This window comes from Cloeon dipterum, chromosome 2 (genome assembly GCF_949628265.1).
Source record: "Cloeon dipterum chromosome 2, ieCloDipt1.1, whole genome shotgun sequence".
NCBI lineage: Eukaryota > Metazoa > Arthropoda > Insecta > Ephemeroptera > Baetidae > Cloeon > Cloeon dipterum.
Window position 1 is genome coordinate 5,819,133 of NC_088787.1, and position 20,135 is coordinate 5,839,267.

General features: G+C 40.9%; 4 protein-coding genes across 4 annotated transcripts; 1 reads left to right on the top strand and 3 right to left on the bottom strand.

Annotated features, from left to right (window-relative positions):
* Positions 1 to 2,319: 2,319 nt before the first annotated feature.
* On the bottom strand, positions 2,320 to 6,238 carry LOC135936260 (putative ammonium transporter 1). Its single transcript, XM_065479016.1, has 8 exons — positions 5,838 to 6,238; positions 5,664 to 5,753; positions 4,889 to 5,122; positions 4,498 to 4,697; positions 4,104 to 4,340; positions 3,879 to 3,990; positions 2,539 to 2,847; positions 2,320 to 2,489 (listed from the first exon to the last, which is right to left on the bottom strand). Exons 1-8 carry the CDS (start codon positions 5,947 to 5,949, stop codon positions 2,431 to 2,433), a joined length of 1,353 nt encoding a protein of 450 aa, XP_065335088.1. The 5' UTR covers positions 5,950 to 6,238; the 3' UTR covers positions 2,320 to 2,430.
* A 143-nt stretch (positions 6,239 to 6,381) lies between these two features.
* Positions 6,382 to 11,689, bottom strand: Vkor (Vitamin-K epoxide reductase). The gene is made up of 4 exons (XM_065479017.1): positions 11,559 to 11,689; positions 7,059 to 7,232; positions 6,892 to 7,001; positions 6,382 to 6,830 (listed from the first exon to the last, which is right to left on the bottom strand). The coding sequence occupies exons 2-4, from the start codon at positions 7,229 to 7,231 to the stop codon at positions 6,604 to 6,606; spliced, it is 510 nt and encodes a 169-aa protein (XP_065335089.1). The 5' UTR covers position 7,232; positions 11,559 to 11,689; the 3' UTR covers positions 6,382 to 6,603.
* LOC135936258 (peptide transporter family 1-like) lies at positions 7,327 to 10,487 on the bottom strand. Its single transcript, XM_065479015.1, has 13 exons — positions 10,324 to 10,487; positions 10,208 to 10,260; positions 10,074 to 10,152; positions 9,787 to 9,928; positions 9,643 to 9,726; positions 9,313 to 9,587; positions 9,176 to 9,258; positions 8,438 to 9,115; positions 8,274 to 8,383; positions 8,094 to 8,219; positions 7,821 to 8,043; positions 7,661 to 7,768; positions 7,327 to 7,601 (listed from the first exon to the last, which is right to left on the bottom strand). Exons 1-13 carry the CDS (start codon positions 10,364 to 10,366, stop codon positions 7,437 to 7,439), a joined length of 2,169 nt encoding a protein of 722 aa, XP_065335087.1. The 5' UTR covers positions 10,367 to 10,487; the 3' UTR covers positions 7,327 to 7,436.
* A 280-nt stretch (positions 11,690 to 11,969) lies between the features above and the next one.
* On the top strand, positions 11,970 to 19,081 carry Pat1 (Protein interacting with APP tail-1). Its single transcript, XM_065478814.1, has 11 exons — positions 11,970 to 12,376; positions 12,447 to 12,560; positions 12,804 to 12,918; positions 13,038 to 13,176; positions 13,234 to 13,402; positions 13,812 to 14,075; positions 14,132 to 14,256; positions 15,163 to 15,308; positions 15,632 to 15,774; positions 15,833 to 15,998; positions 17,003 to 19,081. The coding sequence occupies exons 1-11, from the start codon at positions 12,233 to 12,235 to the stop codon at positions 17,233 to 17,235; spliced, it is 1,758 nt and encodes a 585-aa protein (XP_065334886.1). The 5' UTR covers positions 11,970 to 12,232; the 3' UTR covers positions 17,236 to 19,081.
* The last annotated feature ends 1,054 nt before the right edge of the window (positions 19,082 to 20,135 follow it).

The window sequence follows — 20,135 nt, forward strand, 5'->3', positions numbered from 1 at the left end:
TGGCTCGCATTGCTAGAAAGTGTCAAAGCAATGAGAGGTATTTGAGCAGTTCGGGGATCTAATGCTGGCTACTCAATGTCAGAAATGGCAAAAAGTGGTTAGTTTAGTGACTCGAAATGCTCAAATTGCTCAACGGGCTGGGAGGCGCACCGGCGCCGACTCGCTACTTGCTGGTTTTTCGCACCTTTCCAGCGGCTTTAGGGACAAATAATGTCTGGCGTTTCAATTAAAGACCTCGGTGCGGGGAGCCGAAAAGATGGCTACATTGGGCCCAAGCTCTTATGCGACCACTCAGGCAACATGTTATCCTCCGCCCATCGGCGGTGTTTTTGGATGCTGTGCAGAGGTTCTAATAAAAACACTCTTCGATTCTTTTATTTGGCAGGAATAGGGTATTTAAAGCCAGCCGGAGGCTACAGTGGACGCACGAAAGGCTCAGCATTTTGTACCATAAAGAGAGCTTGAGCGAAAGTACCATACGAAGGATCCTCAATTACATCATCGAGGGAAAGGTTAGCGTGCAGGAGCTCAAGATATTGCGTGAGTATATTTCAAAGCTTATACTAAGTTGATTGCGGAAAATCGAGGTTAATAGGTAAAACGGACAAAAGCAACTCATTCTTTTTGCTTTTAAATAATGTACTTTTCATATTTTCTAAAAGAGCAGCCAACGGAAAGGAGCAAACCAGCCCGTTGAGCAATTTGAGCATTTCGAGTCACTAACAAACTATCCACTTTTTGCCATTTCTGACATTGGGTAGCCAGTATTAGATCTCCCAACTGCTCAAATCCCTCCCGCATTACTTTGACACTCCTGAGAATGCCTTAACAATGCGAGCCAACGCGCGATGAAATTCAGGAAAAGCATCTTTATTAAGGGCGTTGATCGCATTTTCTAAATTTCGTTGCTCCAACCCCAATCCCTTAAATGTTCAACTTTTGTATAGTTTGCACTTTTTAAAAATAAATCATTTTGAATTTTAGCTTACATGTTTAAATCGAAAGTTATGCCCTTTAGAGTTAATTTTCTTTCAACTTAGGTTTATAATCAGGAGCTGTGGCCGTTAGAAGAATTTCTTATAGAAAAATTCCGTTTTTTTCATTTGGCCCACATGTTTTGGCTCTACACTGGCTTTATAGAAAACGGTCCATATAAACAGATAATTTTTTGTGGAATCTAATACAACATCTCTACGTTGTGCAACAAACAAATCTGCACCGCGTTACAACAAACTCCAGATTTTGTTCGATTTAAGAAAAAGTTAACGGTTTGACTGAGTTTTTACGCTCTTCTGATTTCCAAATTTTTCGAAAATTTGCGGTAAAATTTTAGCCATCTCACTTTAAAATATTGTTAATAAATAACATGGATGTTAAAAAGATTTTCCGAAAAAAAATCATTAATATGTAGTTTTCTTAAAATACCTAATTTTACATATACATATTCCTTCGATTTTTACCGAATTATTCCCTTCAGACAAGTATGGAATTTTCGACGCGTTAAATAACGTCAAGAATTTTCGCTATAAATGTATTTGCATTTAATTAACGGTTCTACCTTCTTCGCGAATTTTCCGAATTAAATGTCTATCAAGAAGGTTATTAATGTTTGCTCGCACTAAACGAAATCACATAATTCTGAGAGATAATCGCAAAAACGGGAAGCAAAAAGTCAAGTGAGAAAAGCATGCTGGTGTTCGATTTCCCGCGCGAAAAGGAAAGAATTCTGTACTCACTTCGAATCCGGTTGAGTCCATCAAACTGTCCACGATATTCTGCGCCCACAGATGTCCACAAACACTGCACCATAATCCTCACAGTTCGTAAACAAATAGACCGCTTTGAAAACAATGCCGGCCAAACGCACAGGCCACAGGCCAGCTGACAAGGACAAGAACAAAAGCTAAGGGGGAAGAGGGGAGAGAAACGCCTGCTATTTGTGGCGTTAGTGCAATTAATTCTCTATTGAAATTCGTGAAATTCAAACAATTCTTGACGCTGATGGGCTGGCTGAGAGTAGACGAATCCTTTTTTCCTTTCTTTTATTTGTTTTTAAGACGTATTGTATGTATGTACAATTTAAAATCATGGGAAAAGTTCACTAAGAAGTATTGAAATCAATGCTTTTTTAGAGAAATTAATCTCCATTTTAACTTGAAATTTTTAATTCCGGTTTTATTAATTGCCACATAATTTTAAAATTTTCGGGATTTCAGACCGATTTTCTTGAAAAATCCCAGAAGCGTATTATAGTTTCAACTCCGGAAGCAAAGGAGGGTTATACGTAGTAGTTAACAAAAACACAACAAGATTTTTATAAGAAATAAAATCGACATCATTTTGTACTTTTATTATGTTCGTTCTGGCTATAAAAATTATTAAATTATTAAAAAATTAAGATGAGATATTTAAATTCTCTGTATGTGTACTTCATTCTTCGTTGTTGAAGGCACGATTCGAGTAGCTACCTTCAGGGTTCTTTCCTGAAACTAAAATCAGTATAAAATTCAAAATCAAATTACCAACAAAATTCCCAACCTGTGCCTCCATGCCAGGGTGGACCAGGGTATGCCGGCTCGGCGTGCTTGCTCAGGTCCATGCCCTCCAGCTCCTCCTGCTGCGACACCCTGAGCAGGTCGGCCTTCCGCAGAGCGCCAAATAGCAGCAGGCAGGCGCCGCCCGACCACAAGGCGATGCCCGCCGCGCCTGCCAGGTTGCACGCCACCAGGCGGCCGGCGGCTCCCAGGTCGCCGGCCACCAGGGTGTCCGACCTGAGGAGGGCTCCTCCCACCAGGCCCCACACCCCGCCGCCTCCGTGCACTGCTACTGCGTCCAGAGGATCGTCAACTGCAAAATAAATTAATTTTAATTTGTATTTTATTGATTTTTAAAATTTTTAATGCATTTATTTAAATCTAATTAGAAAAAATACAATTTGATTTGTCCATAGACCTTCCCTAATGAACTAAAGGGTTAAGAAAGTGCCTACCCCACCCCTATGATCTCTAATGGTGATGGAAAAATCGCGAAATGTGGCTCGGGGACTGATTTCAGGGTTGGGTACCCTGAAAAAGGTCGTCAGGGTAATTCAGATGATAGGGCTCGGCAAGACTTTTCATTTAAGGCTTTGTGACTTAAATTCCAACTATCCGTCTAATTATTATAAAATTAAAACCATGTTCCAGACTCCGAGTATGTTTTTGCAGAGCGCTTAAAAAATAATTTTCCTTTTAATGACAGATTTTCTTCAAAATCCTGCAAAATAATGTTCATTTGAAACCTCTCCGAGACGACTAATCGGCATTACCAGGGAAACCTCGGGTCTTGGTGAAAGAATTTTCAAAAATTTTGGGCTTTTTATAAATTCAGACATTAAAAAAATCGTGAAAATTCGAAATATGATCAGATTTTGAGAAACTGAACACGGGGGTTCGTACCCCATAAAGGGGCATCGACTGGTACAAAAATCATCGCCGTAGGGCCCACAGGGCCGCAGCTGGGCCCCAAAAACAAAAATTGTGTCATGTCCAGTTCACGTTTTTTCACATTAAAAAATTAATAACTAGGCTCCTATAAGCCGTACAGTTATAAACCAATGTTGGTTGGACTCGTGATAAAATTCTGCGTGGAATAGACCCAGAAGCGGGGCCCATGCGCCCCCACTGCGCAAAAAACCCAAATATCTGCAAACGTAATTTTTCTAATTTTTTATTATTAATTCACCGATGGGCAGTAGGGTGTTTGTGACTTTATTTTCCTTAGTTTGGCACCGAGAGGCGTTGACTGGCCGAGTTTCGTGTTGAAATTTGATAACGGTGGCTCAAAATCAGTAAAATAAGCAGTTTCCTTTAAACTATCATAAAAACACACGTTTATACCTTTGAGAGCTATCAGGGTACGGCTGACAAAGCAAAAGACTGGACCTGCAACGGCGCCAACGATCAGGGCTGCCCACATCTGCAGCTGGTCTGCACACGCACATACCGACACCTGCAAAATTATTTTTGTTTTAATTTAAAAAAAAAATAGTTTTCAAAATTATTAAAAAAAAAATGACCGTGCATATTTATTTTATCGGGCGCGCAAGGGCATTTTAAGCATACCATGCCCGTGAGTGCTCCATTGAGCGAGTTGAGGAAACTCCAGTTGGCGGCCCGTCCGGCGAGTCCCGCCCTGGAGAGGGCCATGGTGACCAGAGCGCCGCCAGCGCCGCCAAGGGCCGTGTTGGCCAGCACCTTGGCCACCTGCTCGCCGTCGCCCGGCTGGGAAATGTGGCCCAGAGAGCCGCCGTTGAACGCCAGGAAGCCGGTGAACAGGATCATCCCTCCCACACCCACCAACTGAAAAAACAAAAATAGTCTAAATTAAAATAAAATTCATATATCCGTTTAAATAAATATTTGAACGTCTGTAAAATTATTTCTTAGGGTTATTTAATTCAATAATGAATAAATTATGTTATACAATTAATTAGACGAATTTAGAAGTAATGATTACTGGTGTGGAGTGTCCAGGGAGCTCGTTTTCCTTGGCGTCAAAGCGTCCGATCCTGGGTCCAAGCACGACGGCGCCAACGAGGGCGCAAACTCCGCCAAGAAGGTGCACCACGCCGCTTCCCGCAAAGTCCTGGTAGCCCAGAATGGACAGCCAGCCCTCTGGAGACCACGCCCAGTGCGAAACGATCGGATATAAAAATCCTGAAATTTAGAAAATTGTCAGTCACTTAAATTAATTTAAAAATAATAAATAATGTCGATAAATGTCTACAGATTTGTGAGACTTGCATAAAAAAATTAAAATTGGTTAGTAATTTATACCAATTTCTGACTTAAAATAAATTTAATTCAGATTTTTATGTAAAAAACTATTTTACTGAAAAATAAATCACCTGAAATGACGGCGCTGTAGGCGAGGTAGGAGACAAAGCTGCACCTCTCAGCGACGGCGCCAGACACGATGGTGGCCGCCGTGGCCGCAAAGGTGAACTGGAAGAACCAGTGCGAGAAGAAGGCGCCGTTTGACAGTCCTCGTCCCGCAACGAAGTCCCACAAGCCCGTGAACGACGAGCCCGAGCCGAATGCCAGCGAGTAGCCAACCAACCAGTAACAAGTGCCGCTAATAACTGAAATCATAAAAATAATTTAACAACTTATTAAAAAGCTAGACTTATTTTAATTTATCTAAAATCAAAAAATCATATATTTAAAATTTTGGCATATAACAAAAACATCTTTCTCACGCTGCTGGCGATTCCGCGAAGCCAAAATTTCGCCGAGGAAAGTTATGTTTCGGTCTTCGGCGTATTAAAAACAATTAACCCTTTAATTCGTCGCAAAGCAGCGACGCATAACGAGCCACACGCATGCAACCTGTCAATCAAAATCACGCAGCCGGCAGGTCTTTGCCCCGCTTCTTTTCGACCTCATTAGAAGTTGAGGAAAAAGATTTTTCGCGCGAGCAGCATCTCGCTCTGTTCTAATGCGAATTTAATTAGCTCCCGAAAATAACAAAGCGCCTGTCAATAGATCCCGGCTTTCAACAAAAGATAATTTTTTTTTCGCGTTCACGACCTCCTTTTCGAATCGCCTACTTTCTGTGGGGAAATTCACCGCTGATTAAATTCTTAGAAAAAGGTGTGGAATTGATAAAATGTATAAACTTACACATATCCATCATGTTTTTCATCATAATGTTTGTTGCGTTCTTCGCCCTCACCGAGCCAACTTCCAAGCAGGCAAATCCGCATTGCATTACTGAAAAATGATTTAAAAATACAAATTATTACCAATTAAATTAATTAATACTATTTTTAAATTTTAACAAATAAAAATACTTACGGCAAATGATGATGGCGTTCGTAATGAGAAAAAAGTCATCGACGTTCCGTTTGAGGTCTTCGAGTGGGTCTCTCGTGGTGGCATTGCGGTCGTCCGCTCCGCTGACGTCCATCGCCCTGACTGCCTGTGCACCTTCGACACCGACCTTTTCACTATCTGCCGCCCTGAGTAGCTCGCTATCCTGCTCAACCAAAAGCTGCGCGCGCCTTGCCTGCGCTTTTTCGAAATCGCGCTCTCGCCGCCGCCGCCGTCATTATAGTGTCATTAGCAAAAAATTGTTTCCTGCCAGCTCATGATGGTCAAACTAATTTTGATCTGCGCCACTCGAATTGAGAAGAATTTTTATATTTAAAATTAAATTATCTAAAACAAAATACAAAAGAGAAAAAGGTAATTTTTTTCCTCTATTTATTTTAATTTAAAGAGGGAAGAATTATTTTGGTTTTAATTAATTAGGCAAAATTAGGTAATTTAGACGGATATCCTTCATCCTTCGCATGCAAATTGCGTAATTCAAGGTCGAGTGGACAATAAGAAAATTAAATTTGCCATGCGATGCAAATTTTATTCAATTACAAACATTGAGCCCCTGAATTGACGAAACAGTCTCACAAAAATGCAACGTAAAAATATAACCGTCAACAAAACAATAAATCTGGTAAAAAGTACAAAAATATCAGTTTGTCACATTAAAAATAAGGAACTGTGACTCGGAAAAAAGGAGTTTGTGACTAAAAACGTAAACGACGCCCTCGTTTAAATATTTCTATTTGACCTTTTTGGTTCGCTTGCTGGCGGAGTTTTTCAGCTGGTTGTACTTTTGGGTGCAGGCAATGAGCAGGACGAAATTGACAACGTAGGTCGTCACGCAGACGATGCAGAAGTCCTGCAGCACAAAGTAGAGGATGCAGCCCAGGTAGATGGAGCCGATGTTGGCCAACACGCACTGACACACCTGGATCAGGCTCAGGGTCAGGCTTGTCGGGCTCAGAGCTGATAAAAATAATAAATTAAAAAAAATACACAGGCAGATTGAACGGGAAATTTTCCTTACAGAAGAGAAAAATGCTGGAGTACATGACGAGTCCGTAAACAGGATTAGGGACGTTGAACGCCGAGTCTTCCCCCGCGATGAGTCTTACGAGGCCGAACCCCTTTCCATACCTACAAATTTTCAATTATAAACATCTCCATCCCTCAAAATAATTCTATCATTCGTACTCGGAGGTGAAGACCTTGGTGCAGCTGATGTGCTCGTTGATGTCGCACATGGCCTCGTAACTCGAGTCGAGCTCCTTTTTAGTCTCCACGACGTACGTGTAGACGCAGAGGACGACTCCGACGGCCGCCAACGCCATCACCACGCGGTTCAGCTGCTTGATCGAGGGCGCCATACTGAAACACAACGACACACCGGCAAATTCAGCGAAAAACCCTATTTTATTCAATCATTTCGGCGAGGGGTCTTTATGTGAAATGAAACATATGGTAATAAGTACGAAATCTATTCTTATCAGTTCAGATAACACACAATGCATCGATAATATATTCTTATATTTGTTCTTAAAATTACAACGACGTCTGTCTCGGGCGGGATGATTAATCTTCTTTGTTAGCGCTCCTGATACTGTCTCGGTGTTGGTTATCGCCGCTTGGTTGCTCTTCTTCGGTAGCAATCGACACATATTCATAGCCCCAAGCCTGAATGAACAGGATTATCATGCCGATGAACATCAATCCGGCAAACAATACAAACTCCCACATCTAGATAACAATAATGTCGGATTAGCTCAAATCGATAGGGCAGAAAATAATATTTTTACTTGATCTTCAAAGATCTTGGCCTCGGCCACGAAAATGACGACCAAGTTTCCGACGGCGACGGCCACGTACCAACCAGCGAGCATGACAGATTTCATAGTTAGAGGAGCCTGGAAGATTTAATTGAGTAAAAAAGCCACGAAATTAGTTTCAGAGGCGAACCTGTGTAAATGCAAATTCGAGACCAGTGACCGAAAACAAAATTTCACCAAAGGTCATCACAAAGTACTGTGGAATCAGCCACATCATGTGGACATTGTTTGGAGGTGTAATTTGTTTCTGGCTGATGATACTGCCATCCTCGTCCAACAAAAAGGTGTAGACTCCTCCATTTCGGATGGAGTATTTGTTTGGAAGGTCCACACCGTTCAGAGAAACCGTGTACCTGCAAAGAATTGTAAAGTAAACTTCTAATAAATTAATAAATCGCATTACTCAGCGGGATCCAGATCTTCCACTCCAGAAGCAATTATAGTATGATTCACGGTAAATTCTTTAACTTTCGAGCCTGACGCGAACTTGACAATGTTGTCTCCTGCATTCTGGGGGTCTACAACAACTCTGCAATACGAATTCTATGCAAATTGTGTTAAATTTAGAATTTTGGGACCATACCTGACTTTGCCCTTGGTGTTTTCCGACTTTTCAGGAGAATCGAATAACCGTTCTGTGATCTTAATTTGAGTTGAAGCACCGATTCCATTGTGAAGAACGTAACTTTGGGACTGTAAGGCATATAAAACTGTAATTTTGTCTCAACGCACGCAACAAAGACTTACGACTTCCTCTTCCAAAGAGATACGGAATGTCCTGTTGTTAATTCCAACGCAGTCATTGCCCACGTTCAACGTGAAATCAAACTTTTCCTTTGCCGATAAGTAGAGGTTCTCCCACATGCCCAGATATTCGATTGTACTGTCAGGGATAAGCCGATTGCCAGCATCGTCCAAAGCGGAAATAACGACGGGGCAGTTGTTGATGGTGTTGAAAATCCTGAGTTGCGCCTCGCCCGCCGAGGGAATGATGGCTGTTGACGGCTTGATGAACAGCTCAACGATGGCGGACATGATGAAGGCCACGCCGGCCATGGTTCCGCCCACGTACATTTTGGTCAGCGGCTTCTGCAGGATGTTGAGTTTCTTGCACAGAGGATAAAAGACCGTCTCGAAAAGCGGGATCATCACCACAATCATCAGAGGATTGACCACCTGCATCTGGTCAGGCTTGACGGTGAAGCCGCCCAGGTCACCGTCCATCCTGGTCGCCTGGAAGGTCCAGCGAGAACCCTGCTGATCGTAAAGGGCCCAGAAAATGGGCACCGTGAGGAACTTGGCAAGAACCCTGAGGGCGAGCTTGACGTCATGGACCATTTTCTTGCCGTACTTTTCCTCAGCATGGTCCAGCCAGTGCTCCTTCTTTTCTCCCTTGCGGTTTCTGATCCTCATCTTGATTCCGTGCTACAGAAATAATGCAACTTCGTCAAATAACCCTACCTTCTGACTAAAAACTAGTCTTACGCCAATGCACGCGCAAACATCAACGACGATGTTTCCACCAGGCTTCTTGCACTTGTACATGGGCTTGCCGACGACAAAGATGACTGCAACCAAAACGCGTGTTGACGAAACGGAATTTCAGGAATAAAATCACATACCCAGGGAAACGACCATGAGGATTGCAGGAACGCCAAAGGCCAAGGAGTAGCAGTCGTCCCTGCCGAAGCAGTTGACGTCCTCCCTGAGGATGGGCGTGAGGAAGGTGGACAACAGACTGCCGCCATTCACAGAGAGGTAGAAGATGGAGAAGTATTTCTGCAGCTGCTTCTCCTGTTCAGGAACGACGAACTGGTCGCCTCCAAAGGCGGACACGCACGGCTTGATTCCTCCCGTTCCGAGACCGATCAGCACCAAACCCAGCCACGTGAACGCTCTGGATATTTAATGAGAGTTAATTTCTGGAGGAGGAAAGGAAATTAGACTCGTACTCAGGAGGCAAGAAGTTTGGAATGGCGGATAAGGAGATGAACACGCTGCCAAACGCGTAAACTATCGATAAGATCAGAATGGTTCTGGAATTAAGAGGAAAACCCTTGTTACAGCGGATGGTTTGCTTTTAGTGGGATTCCTACTTGAATCTGCCAAGCCAACTGTCAGCGATGATTGCCCCCAGCACTGGCGTGAAGTAACACAAAACGAGGAAGCCGTGGTACGCCGTCGTCGCCTGGTCCTCAGAGTACTTGAGCCACGCCACGAAGTACAGGGATAAAATTGCTAGTTTTATAAATTAATTTTAATATTGAATCGAATAAATCAGTGGCGTCATTATTCGTAGAACAATTCAACAAAGCAACAAAGTTAAGCAGAACCACTGATAACGATTCAAGGCCCTTTTGTCCTTCGTGAAATTTCAACTCACTTCGCATTCCATAGTAGCAGAAACGTTCGCAGAATTCGTTGGTAATGATGAAGAAAACCGATTTTGGGTACTTCAAAGGCTGCACGGGGAATATTGAACATTTTAAGTCAAATTTAAACTAATTTTTCACTCACAGGTCCAGTGTACGCCTCGACGTCCTTTTTCTCATCCTTTTTAGACTCAATGGCTACCGATAACAGTGATAATTAGTCTCGAACAGCCTGCATAAATCAATAAAATAATATAATACATTTGATGGAGGCCACATCCGCCTTCTTCTCGTCGTCACTCATGGTCAGGTGCTGTCTCGGTGTCCGGTCGAATCCAAGTGACGGTCAGAAATGGTCGAGTGTGAGTCGAGGGGGTACAAGTGGCGAAATTCCCACGTGTCCTTATCACAAGGTTTATCTCGCGCGTTTAAACTAGAGCTTAATTGCGTATTCACAATCAAGAGCGATGGCCACGAGACCACCGACGACGTCGAGACGCAGATCAAGTAGCGTACGTCCCCCAACAGAACCGACCTTTGCTCGTCTTCGATAGTTGAGAAGGAAAAGGTTGCCGTGTAAATATTAAAGGGGAATTTTTATCTCCCCTGATTTTGTTGCAAAACGTTTTGAATGATATTGAACTTTTTTATCATAGGCTTCGAGAAGTCTATGGATGCGGTAAATCATAATGTGTCAAGTTGACCACTTAACCGAATTTTGATAAACTTGAGCGCAGAGCCAAATAAGATAATGACATTAATAACTCAATTGGAATTCATATTGATCTTGAAACCAGATAAATTAGAACCGTCACGACCTAGCAAAAAAGATTTCGAGAGCATGGTCAAGATAAGAATCAAGTGGCAATCGTTGCAAATCGTAATCTCACGCCGAGGATTATTTCTATTTTTTTTTTAATTTTTCGAGGTAAAACACAAGATACATTTTTTTACAGTGTGATTAGAGATAAAACTGGAGCAGTTAAAAATCATACACTGAACACTGAAGGAAAATAAAGGGCATAAAATTTTAAACTTTTTCATAGCGATGAAAATTCAAATTAAATCAGCTGACCTCCAGGTTTTTCATAAATATAATTTTTCAATCAATTCAAAACTCGAAATACTTACATCGTCTGTACAGCCAAACAATAAACTGTCAAGGTCAAGCTGACGACAGGGTAAAAATCATTAAATTTTCTCAGCAGTTTTGCAGGAAATATTTTTTTTAATTCCCACGCATGACAATTCTCGACTGCAAGCCCGTCCAACAATTATTACCTTCGACTGGGGTTCAAAGGTCACAGTCTGCTAAAATTTCCGAGAACGTCTCACGCAGGGTCAAACGGGTTAATCCGCTCAAGTGTGATGCAGAGATTTAAATTTATCGCCACCCGTCAACACACAAATAACAACCACTGCCAAAGCAATAATACACAATCCTCGAGGTGCCAGACTGAGATGTGTGGCAAAAAATCGCAAAAATGAGTGGTTACCTTTCAGAAGACACGCTGTCGACTTTTCCGTCGCCTTCCCACGCTGAATTTTCCACGGGCACGAGCACAAACCGGCCCCTGAAAAGATTGTTTTTGACACTTTGACAGCTGCGCGAGAGGAGAGTACAAAAAGAAGTATAAGAATTTTCCGATGAAACCACATATTTTAGTTATTTTCCTTCATTTAAACTATATTTTTCTTAAAAATCTTGAAATTTATACAGATTTATAGCGTTTTAGTCCGTTTTTAGTTTGAAATCACCAAGAAGTTCAAGTTCTCAACTCTCCCTCCCGTTTGTACTCGCCATGAGTCTCTGTTGTTGCCTGGCAACAAAACAGGAAGCTCTTTGAATTTACACCTCCTTGGTCGGCTTGGTTACTCTGTCACTCATTCAATTCACTTTTCTTTCACTTTAGTCTGGAGAGTTATGCGAGAGAGGTACGAGCGTCGAGCTGTACGAGAGGACGGTCAAGAAGCTGGAAGCAGGAGAGGTCATCAAGGGCAAGTTTGGTACTCGCGTACGGCGTCCGGCATCGGGACACGACACCACCCAGCCACTCGAGCTGGGAAAAGAGCGTCCAGGCCGCCAATTATGTTATTGAGTACGTAAACGCGCCACCTGAAAGCGAGAATTTTGCCTCGGACTGAGTCTGACACTCGCAAGGAAAGGAAAATGGCATCAGCGAGCAGATCATTAAAGGTTCCCAGGACACTGTACGACACGTGCCTGAGCGCCTACATAATCGACCGCGCCAACATGACCGAAGAAAAGACCCGAAATCTACCCCTCAACGTCCAGTGCGACGTGTATTTCAAGGTTCGTGTAGTGTAGCTCGCGTGCATTATTTTTTTGAATTCCGTTGTTGTGACGTTCTTTGCCCATGCAGCTCCACGAGGAAAACGAGATTTGCCAGCTGACGGCGCTCTTCTCCGAGCTGGCCATCATCGGCAGGCTCCTCAAGGCCCAAAACAAGCGCCTCCGGCTCATCAAGAGCTTTCAGGTGACTTGCATTTTTTCATTTTGGATTGCGAAAGGAATTTTTGTTTAAATTTGAACCAATGAATTTTTTTATTTAGAGAAATTTGAATTTAAATGCTACAATGATAGTATTATAAACTCACTGGGCGTATATTTATTACACTGTAAAACAACACGCTCCGATAACACAATCCTGTGAAGCGGCGGCGGCTTTGTTTTCGGTGTGACCTTCAAACAATAATAATAACGACAACCGTGTTTCCAGGCTGTGATGTCGCACAACAATCGAGTTGCGGAGCAGCTCAAGAAAGCGTTCATCAACATTTGCGAAAACGCCGTGTCCGTCAACACAGAAAACATTGAACTTGGACTTCGATTAGGTTTGTTTGTCCTAAACAAAGCAGGAAAAAAATCTCAAAATAAAAACATCTACGCCGAACAACTGTAGATGAGATAACATTGTTTTTTAGATAAAGAAAACTGTTTATTCTAATTTCAGGATCGTTTCTGAGCGAGGCAGGCTGGTTTTTCGAAAGCGAGGAAATTCTGCGCTGGTGCAGCATCCTTCTGGACTCGATGATCAGCAGATATCCCACAGAGGTTAAATACGAGCGGCTTGAACTGGAAGTGCTGCACAAGTAAATTAAATATATATTTTAAATTAAATATAAATTAATGTAAATTTGGTTTGACAGATTGCTCCACGCACAAACTGTCTACTGCCTCTTTGAACAAGCCCAAAGCACGTATTATAAAGCGTCGAATCTCGTCGATTCTTTGAGGGCGAAACAGCAGGTGCTCAACCTGGCTGGTCTGTACGCCGAGTTCTCCGTTCTCTACTTCTTTAGGAGTCAGTACGATGAGGTGATGCCATTTCTTTTTCAACTTAAAGACACTTAAAGAAACAGCGTGAATGTCTCACAAATATTATCGGTAATATTGTGTTAATTTTAACATCGAGATATAATTTAAATTTTGCTTGTTATTAGCAACTTGAATTCAAAATTAAGGAATTTCTTAAAGAGTTAAATCGTTCGTGCCGCGGAAATTTGGGCGATTGGTCACCCCGCCCACTTTTATATCTGCTTCGGATTGAAGTTTGCTCTAAGTGATGGTACTCGGAGAGGTCTACCACATGGAGCTAACTTTACTCCGATCAGCTGACTCGCGTGGGCGATGCGGAGAGTTGGCGAACGATCGGCCAGATTTCCGCGTCACAAAAGCATTCTAATTTTTGGACAAACTAATAGTAAACATTCATATCTTGATTTAGGCGTTCAAATGGAGCAACGAGGCGTTGAAGGAGTTGAAGCCGAACCTTCCAGCCGGCGTGGTGATCGACGTGCTGCGGCAGGCATCCAAGGCGTGCGTCGTCAAACGCAAGTTCCAGAAGGCTGAGCTGCTGATCAAGCAGGCGGTGACCAGGGCGGTCCAAGCCTACGACTTCTCACACCCGAAATACGCTGACACGCTGCTCGACTACGGCTTTTACCTCCTCAACTACGACTCCATCAGCCACAGCGTCACCGTTTACAAGGTCTAACAAATCTAATTTTTATTTATTTCGGATAAATTAATAAAATTAAATTTTAGGCTGCTCTCGACGTGCGGAAAGAAATCTTTGGCGAGCTGAACCTTCAGGTGGCAGTGGCCAACGAAGACCTGGCCTACGCGCTTTACGTCCATGAGTACAGCTCGGGCCGTTTCACCGACGCACAGTAATATTTATTTTCCTTATATTTATCGCCTTTATTCTCTTAAAGAGAAAGTTTAGTTTAGCTCTGAAAATCATTGAAATGGTTGAAATGAACAGATAAAAATTTGACATGGTTTAATTTTCAGACGAATTTTATGCGAAAATTTAAAATTTGAGAATAATTTGCTCTATTGGAAAAAAACGGTAATTTAATCAGCTTTCTGAACACTGCAGCACGCAATTTAAAATCATAGACGCGCTTCACGGACCGTTGCTCGGTTTAAAGTGGAGTCATAGTGGTTATTTTATTTTAAAAAATGAAGTCTACCCTAACTGGCCTATTTTTTCCATGTACTTCTGATCTAAAGTGCCCAAAAATTCGTTTCATCGAATTTTACTGGTTACGCCCTCTTTTTGAGTAAACGAAATTTATCGCTTCCAGGATGAGAAAAATAATAAAAATTTAAAAGTGAGAAGATTAAAAAATAGTACTTTTGAGTCTTGAAAGCTATTTTTTATTTGTTCTAAAATTACAGATTTTGGAAAGGGGTCTGTGTTTGGCCTGATTAAAATTCGCCAGTTGATAGTAGCGTTAAAAATTGATTAAATTGAGAAAACTGATTAAATTTCCAGTTTTTTTCCTATTGAACAAGTTTTTCTCAAATTTACTATTTTTGCACAAATTTAGTCTGAAAATTTCAGCTGGCCTTTAGAGAACCCTTAAAATATTCTTGGGAAAAACAAAAATACACAAAATTAAGCTAATTTATTCTATAACCATCTCATAAAAATATATATTTTATTTTAAATATTTATATTATGATTTTCAGAGGTTAAAAAATTAATTTGTTAGGCTTTTTTATGTAAAATCATACTATATAAATGAATCACTACCATTCCACTTTAATTCTGGTGATTTTCGTTTCAGGTGCAAAGCCGAGAAGGCGATCGAAACCATGGCTAAAATTTTGCCAGCGGACCATTTGCTGCTGGCGTCGTCCAAGCGGGTGCTCGCCCTCATCCTTGAGGAAGTCGCCATCGACATGAACGCAGGAATGGTCTCCAACGATGCTTGTAAGTGGTTTGTAATTGAAAAATGCACTTAATATAGCAGTAAATTTAGTCATTGAAAAGCTAACTAAAAATTAAAATAAATAACGTTGATTAAAATTGGTGATAATGCTCTATATTTTCGATTTGAGAGGATGATTTTAAAATAATCTCTTCTCCTCTTGAACAAATATTTTAAAAATAAAGTGCCTCTAGTCAAGCCCTTTTGAGAGGACATCAAATTTTAGGTCAAAGGTAATTTCCTAAAACACAATTGAACGGTTTTGAGAAATTCACTTTGAAAATTAATTAACCATTTGAAGTCACCAAGTTTTTTGAACCTTCAGGCAAAGCTATGCTGGACAAAGCCGAGGAACTGCACAAAACTGCGTTGAGATTAACAATGGCGGCTTTCGGCGAGGAAAACGTGCAAACGGCCAAGCACTACGGCAACCTCGGCCGTCTCTACCAAAGCATGAAGAAGTACAGAGTGCGTTTTAAGACCTGAAAAGATTATTTGGGACGAGTTAAACGTGACAATTTTTCAGGAGGCTGAGGAAATGCACCTGAAGGCAATAACAATCAAGGAAAAGCTGCTGGGCGAGGAGGACTACGAGGTGGCGTTGTCGCTCGGCCACTTAGCCAGCCTCTACAACTACCACATGAATCATTACAGGCAGGCTGAAAGACTGTACCTGAGATCCATAAACATAGGTTTGTGGTTATTTTTGTTTTAAAATACTAATTTATATTGGTGCACCACATTTTTTTTTCGAGCTCCTATTAAAATTATCACCAATAAGTGGGATAGAAGCGTGAAATGGATAGAGGGCGACTTAAAAATAGAGGAATTAGGCCAGTAGATAAATTAAACCGATTTTTTACATTTTTCACGGCCCTAGAGGTCACGGGGAGCGGCGGTGGTGCCCTAGTGACGCAGAATTTACTAGGAACGTTTTGAGCATTGGCAGAGCGCTGTAGGTGCGATAGAAACGGAGATATAATTTTTTAAGTTGAAGAAACGCGAGTTTGGACATTTTGGAACTATGTTTTCTGGGCCCTGGGCACGACCCTTTGGGCTCTATGTGGTTCTAATAGTTCTAATTCAATTCCCCTCGATGAGTTTTACTAGGCTGAGTTTGATTTTTGAAAATTGGACTATTTTTAAATTTTTAGCAATTTTTTTACTGTTGGATTAATCGAAACGTCGAAATTTTGGATTTTTATCTTAATTCTCCTATGGGTTATGAATTATTTTTGATCAGCCACGGTGAATAGGCATCAAATGAGAGTCAACCTGAGCCGGGCGGCAAAGTCCCTAGATTTTTTTACTCAGGGTTGACATCAGGGTAAAGACCCTTTTTTAGGTACTGATCAGGTCCAGGGTAGTTTAGCTTCTAAAACTTGACATTACAGTGTTCAAAATTTGTCTGCGCTTCTTTTGAGACCTATTACGACCTGATGCGATCAAAATCCTGGGAGAAGGTGGAATTTGAAAGTTGAAAAACGTGATTCTGGACATTTTGGACCTCTGTTTTTTGGGGCCTAGGTCGGACCCTTTGGGTACTGCGGGGTTCCAACATATCTTATTCAATGCCCCTCGACAAGTTCTACTAGGCCGAGTTTAGTTTTTGAAAACATGACCATTTTTCGAATATTTAGGATTTTTTTTTTTAAATTAAAATGAAACGTTAAAAAATATTTACTGTAACTTTCAGGCCACAAGCTGTTTGGGCCGGGCTATTCAGGCCTGGAGTACGACTACCGAGGGCTGCTGCACGTGTACAACGAGATGGAGGACGCGCAGAAGGTGGCCGACTACCATGACAAGATTCGGCGGTGGCGTGCGTTGCGCGAGGCGCAGAACCGCTCAGACCGACCGGTGCTGCTCAACCTCGAGCCCCTCATCTCCATCGAGGAGATCTTGGGCAAGTTCAAGCTCTTCAAGTGAACAGCGCAGTGTATATCGTTAAAGTAAAGAAAACATACAGACTTGGTAATTATTATTAATCACTCGAGTGCAGATTCAGCCATTTAGCAAGAAGAAGAGTATTAAGCACGGTCATTATCACTCGCACGCGTCTTATTAGCTGCCCCCAACTGACACCGGACGCCCCTCCGCCCCCTCCCCCCACCCCCTCGAGAACTGACCCGTTGTTTATTTTGTAATGCTGAGAAGTCTGAATAATTGAATGTTTTCATCTGAAACACATCGTACCCCCTTCTCAAGGTGGAGGAAAGCCTCTAGCACTTATAATTTGCACATTTTGTCCAGCAGAGGCGCCACAATCGGGGTTCTGATTGTGAGTTTTATCAATACTGCATTAACCGGGTTAAACCATATGGTAAAACCTGGGTTTTAGCTTATTTAGGATTAAACCTTACAAAATTTTAAAAAGTTATAATGGTGAAACTGTATTGTGAAAGAGACGAAACCAAAAATCAAAGTTTACTTGGGCTTTCCGGAACCCTGGCCACAATTGCAAAAGCCGCTGACAGATGGCGCCACCTTTCAGATCATTTTCAGTTCAAATTTTTGGCGATAAAAAAGCGCTCTCAAAGTAAAATTGTGATTCTTCCCGCTATGTTATGTTGATTAAATGGATTGTGTTCTATTAATATCGCCGAGAATGCATCGCTTAATGATCAATGGTGGTGCCATCTGCGCAAAAATGGCCGCCAGGGGAATCTGGCGCGAAAATTTGAACCTGTCTGACTTCTCCAAATGTATTTCCGTCGCCATTTCAGTGATTTTCCGAGTCCCTCTCCTTGCCCGCGCATTTGAATTATAATAATCTAGTCCGTTTTTGGTGAGAATGTCAAAAGCCATGCATTATTAAAGGAAGCGGTTTGGGGGGCGTGGTCCAGGAAGCAAACTCTCTAGTATGTTATCGTGCACGCACGTCGTTATTATTTCATAGCTCTGATTTTCCATGGTATTTTTTGTATTCTCAACTCGGATGTGATGAGGAATGTGCTTTTATTTTGATATTAACTTTATTACACTTATTCTGATCTGGTTTAATGCCTCTTGCTACGGTGTTCCTTTTTGTATTTGGACGTTTGTCTGGATTATTTAGTGTCTGAAACCTGTTAGAAATCCTAAATGTATTTATTTTCATTGCCAATTTTTCCACTTTGATGAAAATAACAGTCTCAAACTGCCGTTGCCTTTGAACACTGATGATCCAATCAAACGTCCGGTTTATTTAATTGATTTTTGTGAAGTAAGAATTCGATCTGGAAATGAGTGGTTATCCATTCACTAATCATTTTATTGCCCCGAAGTATCGCACAAATTTTTGGTGTAGGTTTTGTCACGAAACACAAAAACTGCGTTTTTTTTTCATTTCTGCTCGTCGCCTGCTTGGAAATGGCGGCAATTAATTTTGTACTCGATCGCACAGACATGAAAAAAGACGAGCTAACTCAGTGTTGCAACAAAGCCGCAAGCGTTTTTCTTTTAATTTCAACCAGTTTCTTGCAAACAATTTTTCAAATTTGTATTTCCCAATTTTCTTGAAAACTGGTCAGAGATAAACTAATGGAGAAATTGAGGCAGCAAATTTAATGGCAATTTAGGATATTTTAGGTTAGAGTTGGGAATAAATTCATTTCTTGCGCAAGAAATTGGTAAAAATTGACCGGTAAAAAGCAGGTTGCAACCCTGAGAAAACTCGAGTATTTTACTGTTTCTCACTTCTGTATATATCGAGGTGTACATTAATGTGAATAATTATAATATGTTTCGTTAGGAATAAAACAAGGACGACACAAAACAGAGGATTTAAAATTCATCCACTGTTTCATTCTTGAAATCCTTAACAAATCGCTATTTATTTTTTTGATTATTTTCTCTATAAGATGCGATTGTGCCGACAAAAGCAAAAGGAGGATTAAATAAATATAATTCAGTATGAAATGTCACCCTTTTGAGTGGCATTTTTAATAAAGAATAGTAATGTTCAAAATTTTAAATGAAATGGAAAATTCAGTAAAAGACAAACCACAGATTGTAGTTAATTTTATTTGGCTTGACAAGGGAACTCCAATGAAAGCCTAATTTTCTAAATAAAGTGACAATTTTATGTGTTGAAGTTTTGAATTGAAATAATATGTGTATTTTACATTTATTTAGTAACATGTTTTAGTTTACTTTTTCTAGTGGCAAATTTCATAATTTATTAAAATAAAATATTTTTAGAAATTTAACCGGATTTTTAATTTCAAAATACCCCTTTTTAACAGAATCTATATGGAACATCCAAGGTTCTTTATACAAAAATGACAAATTCAGGGAGCTCTTACTGTAGGGTTTCCAATTTTTTTATATATGAATTGTTCCTGACTTGTATCGCTCGTTAAAAAAAATGCATTTACTGCAGGTTCCATAGATATTCGTAAACCTTTTAGTAAAAAAAAACTAGTCCTATCTTATAGTAAGACAAATTGGAGATTCTTAAAAATTAAACGAAATAAAATGGCAAAAATGTCTAAACTCTTTTTAATTTAAAGAAGATTGAATGCCGCAAAATCCTGGTAAATGCTTGTTGCCATTGCATGAACTGGTCCCTAAGAATTCAGTTGAAGCGAAAATTGATTTAAGTAGCAGCGTAAATTTTTTTTTTTTTTAGAAAAGTGGCTGCATGGTTAGCATGCTTTTCAAATGGTGAGGACTGTCTCCTTACTTGAAATCTGATTTTATTTCAAAACAAAGAGTTTCCCTGAAAGGTTTCACACGCTGTTGCACAGATCTCGACGAGAGGAATCGGAATATGCCGAGATAATGTGGTCAAGCGCTGGAAATTTCAGAGAAAATTTGAAAATTTTGAATTTTGCTGTAGAAACAGC

Bases quoted from the DNA above. Each gene is read 5' to 3' on its own strand.
- LOC135936258 (XM_065479015.1), bottom strand. From the start codon at position 10,366: ATGAGTGACGACGAGAAGAAGGCGGATGTGGCCTCCATCAAAT. The intron at 9,116-9,175 runs GTAAGACTAGTT...TTATTTCTGTAG, and splicing joins ATGTTTGCGCGTGCATTGGC to CACGGAATCAAGATGAGGAT. The intron at 7,602-7,660 runs GTAAAAATATTA...ATTGTTATCTAG, and splicing joins CCAAGATCTTTGAAGATCAA to ATGTGGGAGTTTGTATTGTT.
- Vkor (XM_065479017.1), bottom strand. From the start codon at position 7,231: ATGGCGCCCTCGATCAAGCAGCTGAACCGCGTGGTGATGGCGTTGGCG. The intron at 7,002-7,058 runs GTACGAATGATA...GAAAATTTGTAG, and splicing joins ACCAAGGTCTTCACCTCCGA to GTATGGAAAGGGGTTCGGCC. The intron at 6,831-6,891 runs GTAAGGAAAATT...TATTTTTATCAG, and splicing joins CTCCAGCATTTTTCTCTTCT to CTCTGAGCCCGACAAGCCTG.
- LOC135936260 (XM_065479016.1), bottom strand. From the start codon at position 5,949: ATGGACGTCAGCGGAGCGGACGACCGCAATGCCACCACGAGAGACCCA. The intron at 5,123-5,663 runs GTAAGTTTATAC...TTATGATTTCAG, and splicing joins GAAAAACATGATGGATATGT to TTATTAGCGGCACTTGTTAC. The intron at 4,698-4,888 runs GTGATTTATTTT...TCTAAATTTCAG, and splicing joins CTACAGCGCCGTCATTTCAG to GATTTTTATATCCGATCGTT.
- Pat1 (XM_065478814.1), top strand. From the start codon at position 12,233: ATGGCATCAGCGAGCAGATCATTAAAGGTTCCCAGGACACTGTACGAC. The intron at 12,919-13,037 runs GTTTGTTTGTCC...TTCTAATTTCAG, and splicing joins TGAACTTGGACTTCGATTAG to GATCGTTTCTGAGCGAGGCA. The intron at 15,775-15,832 runs GTGCGTTTTAAG...ACAATTTTTCAG, and splicing joins AAAGCATGAAGAAGTACAGA to GAGGCTGAGGAAATGCACCT.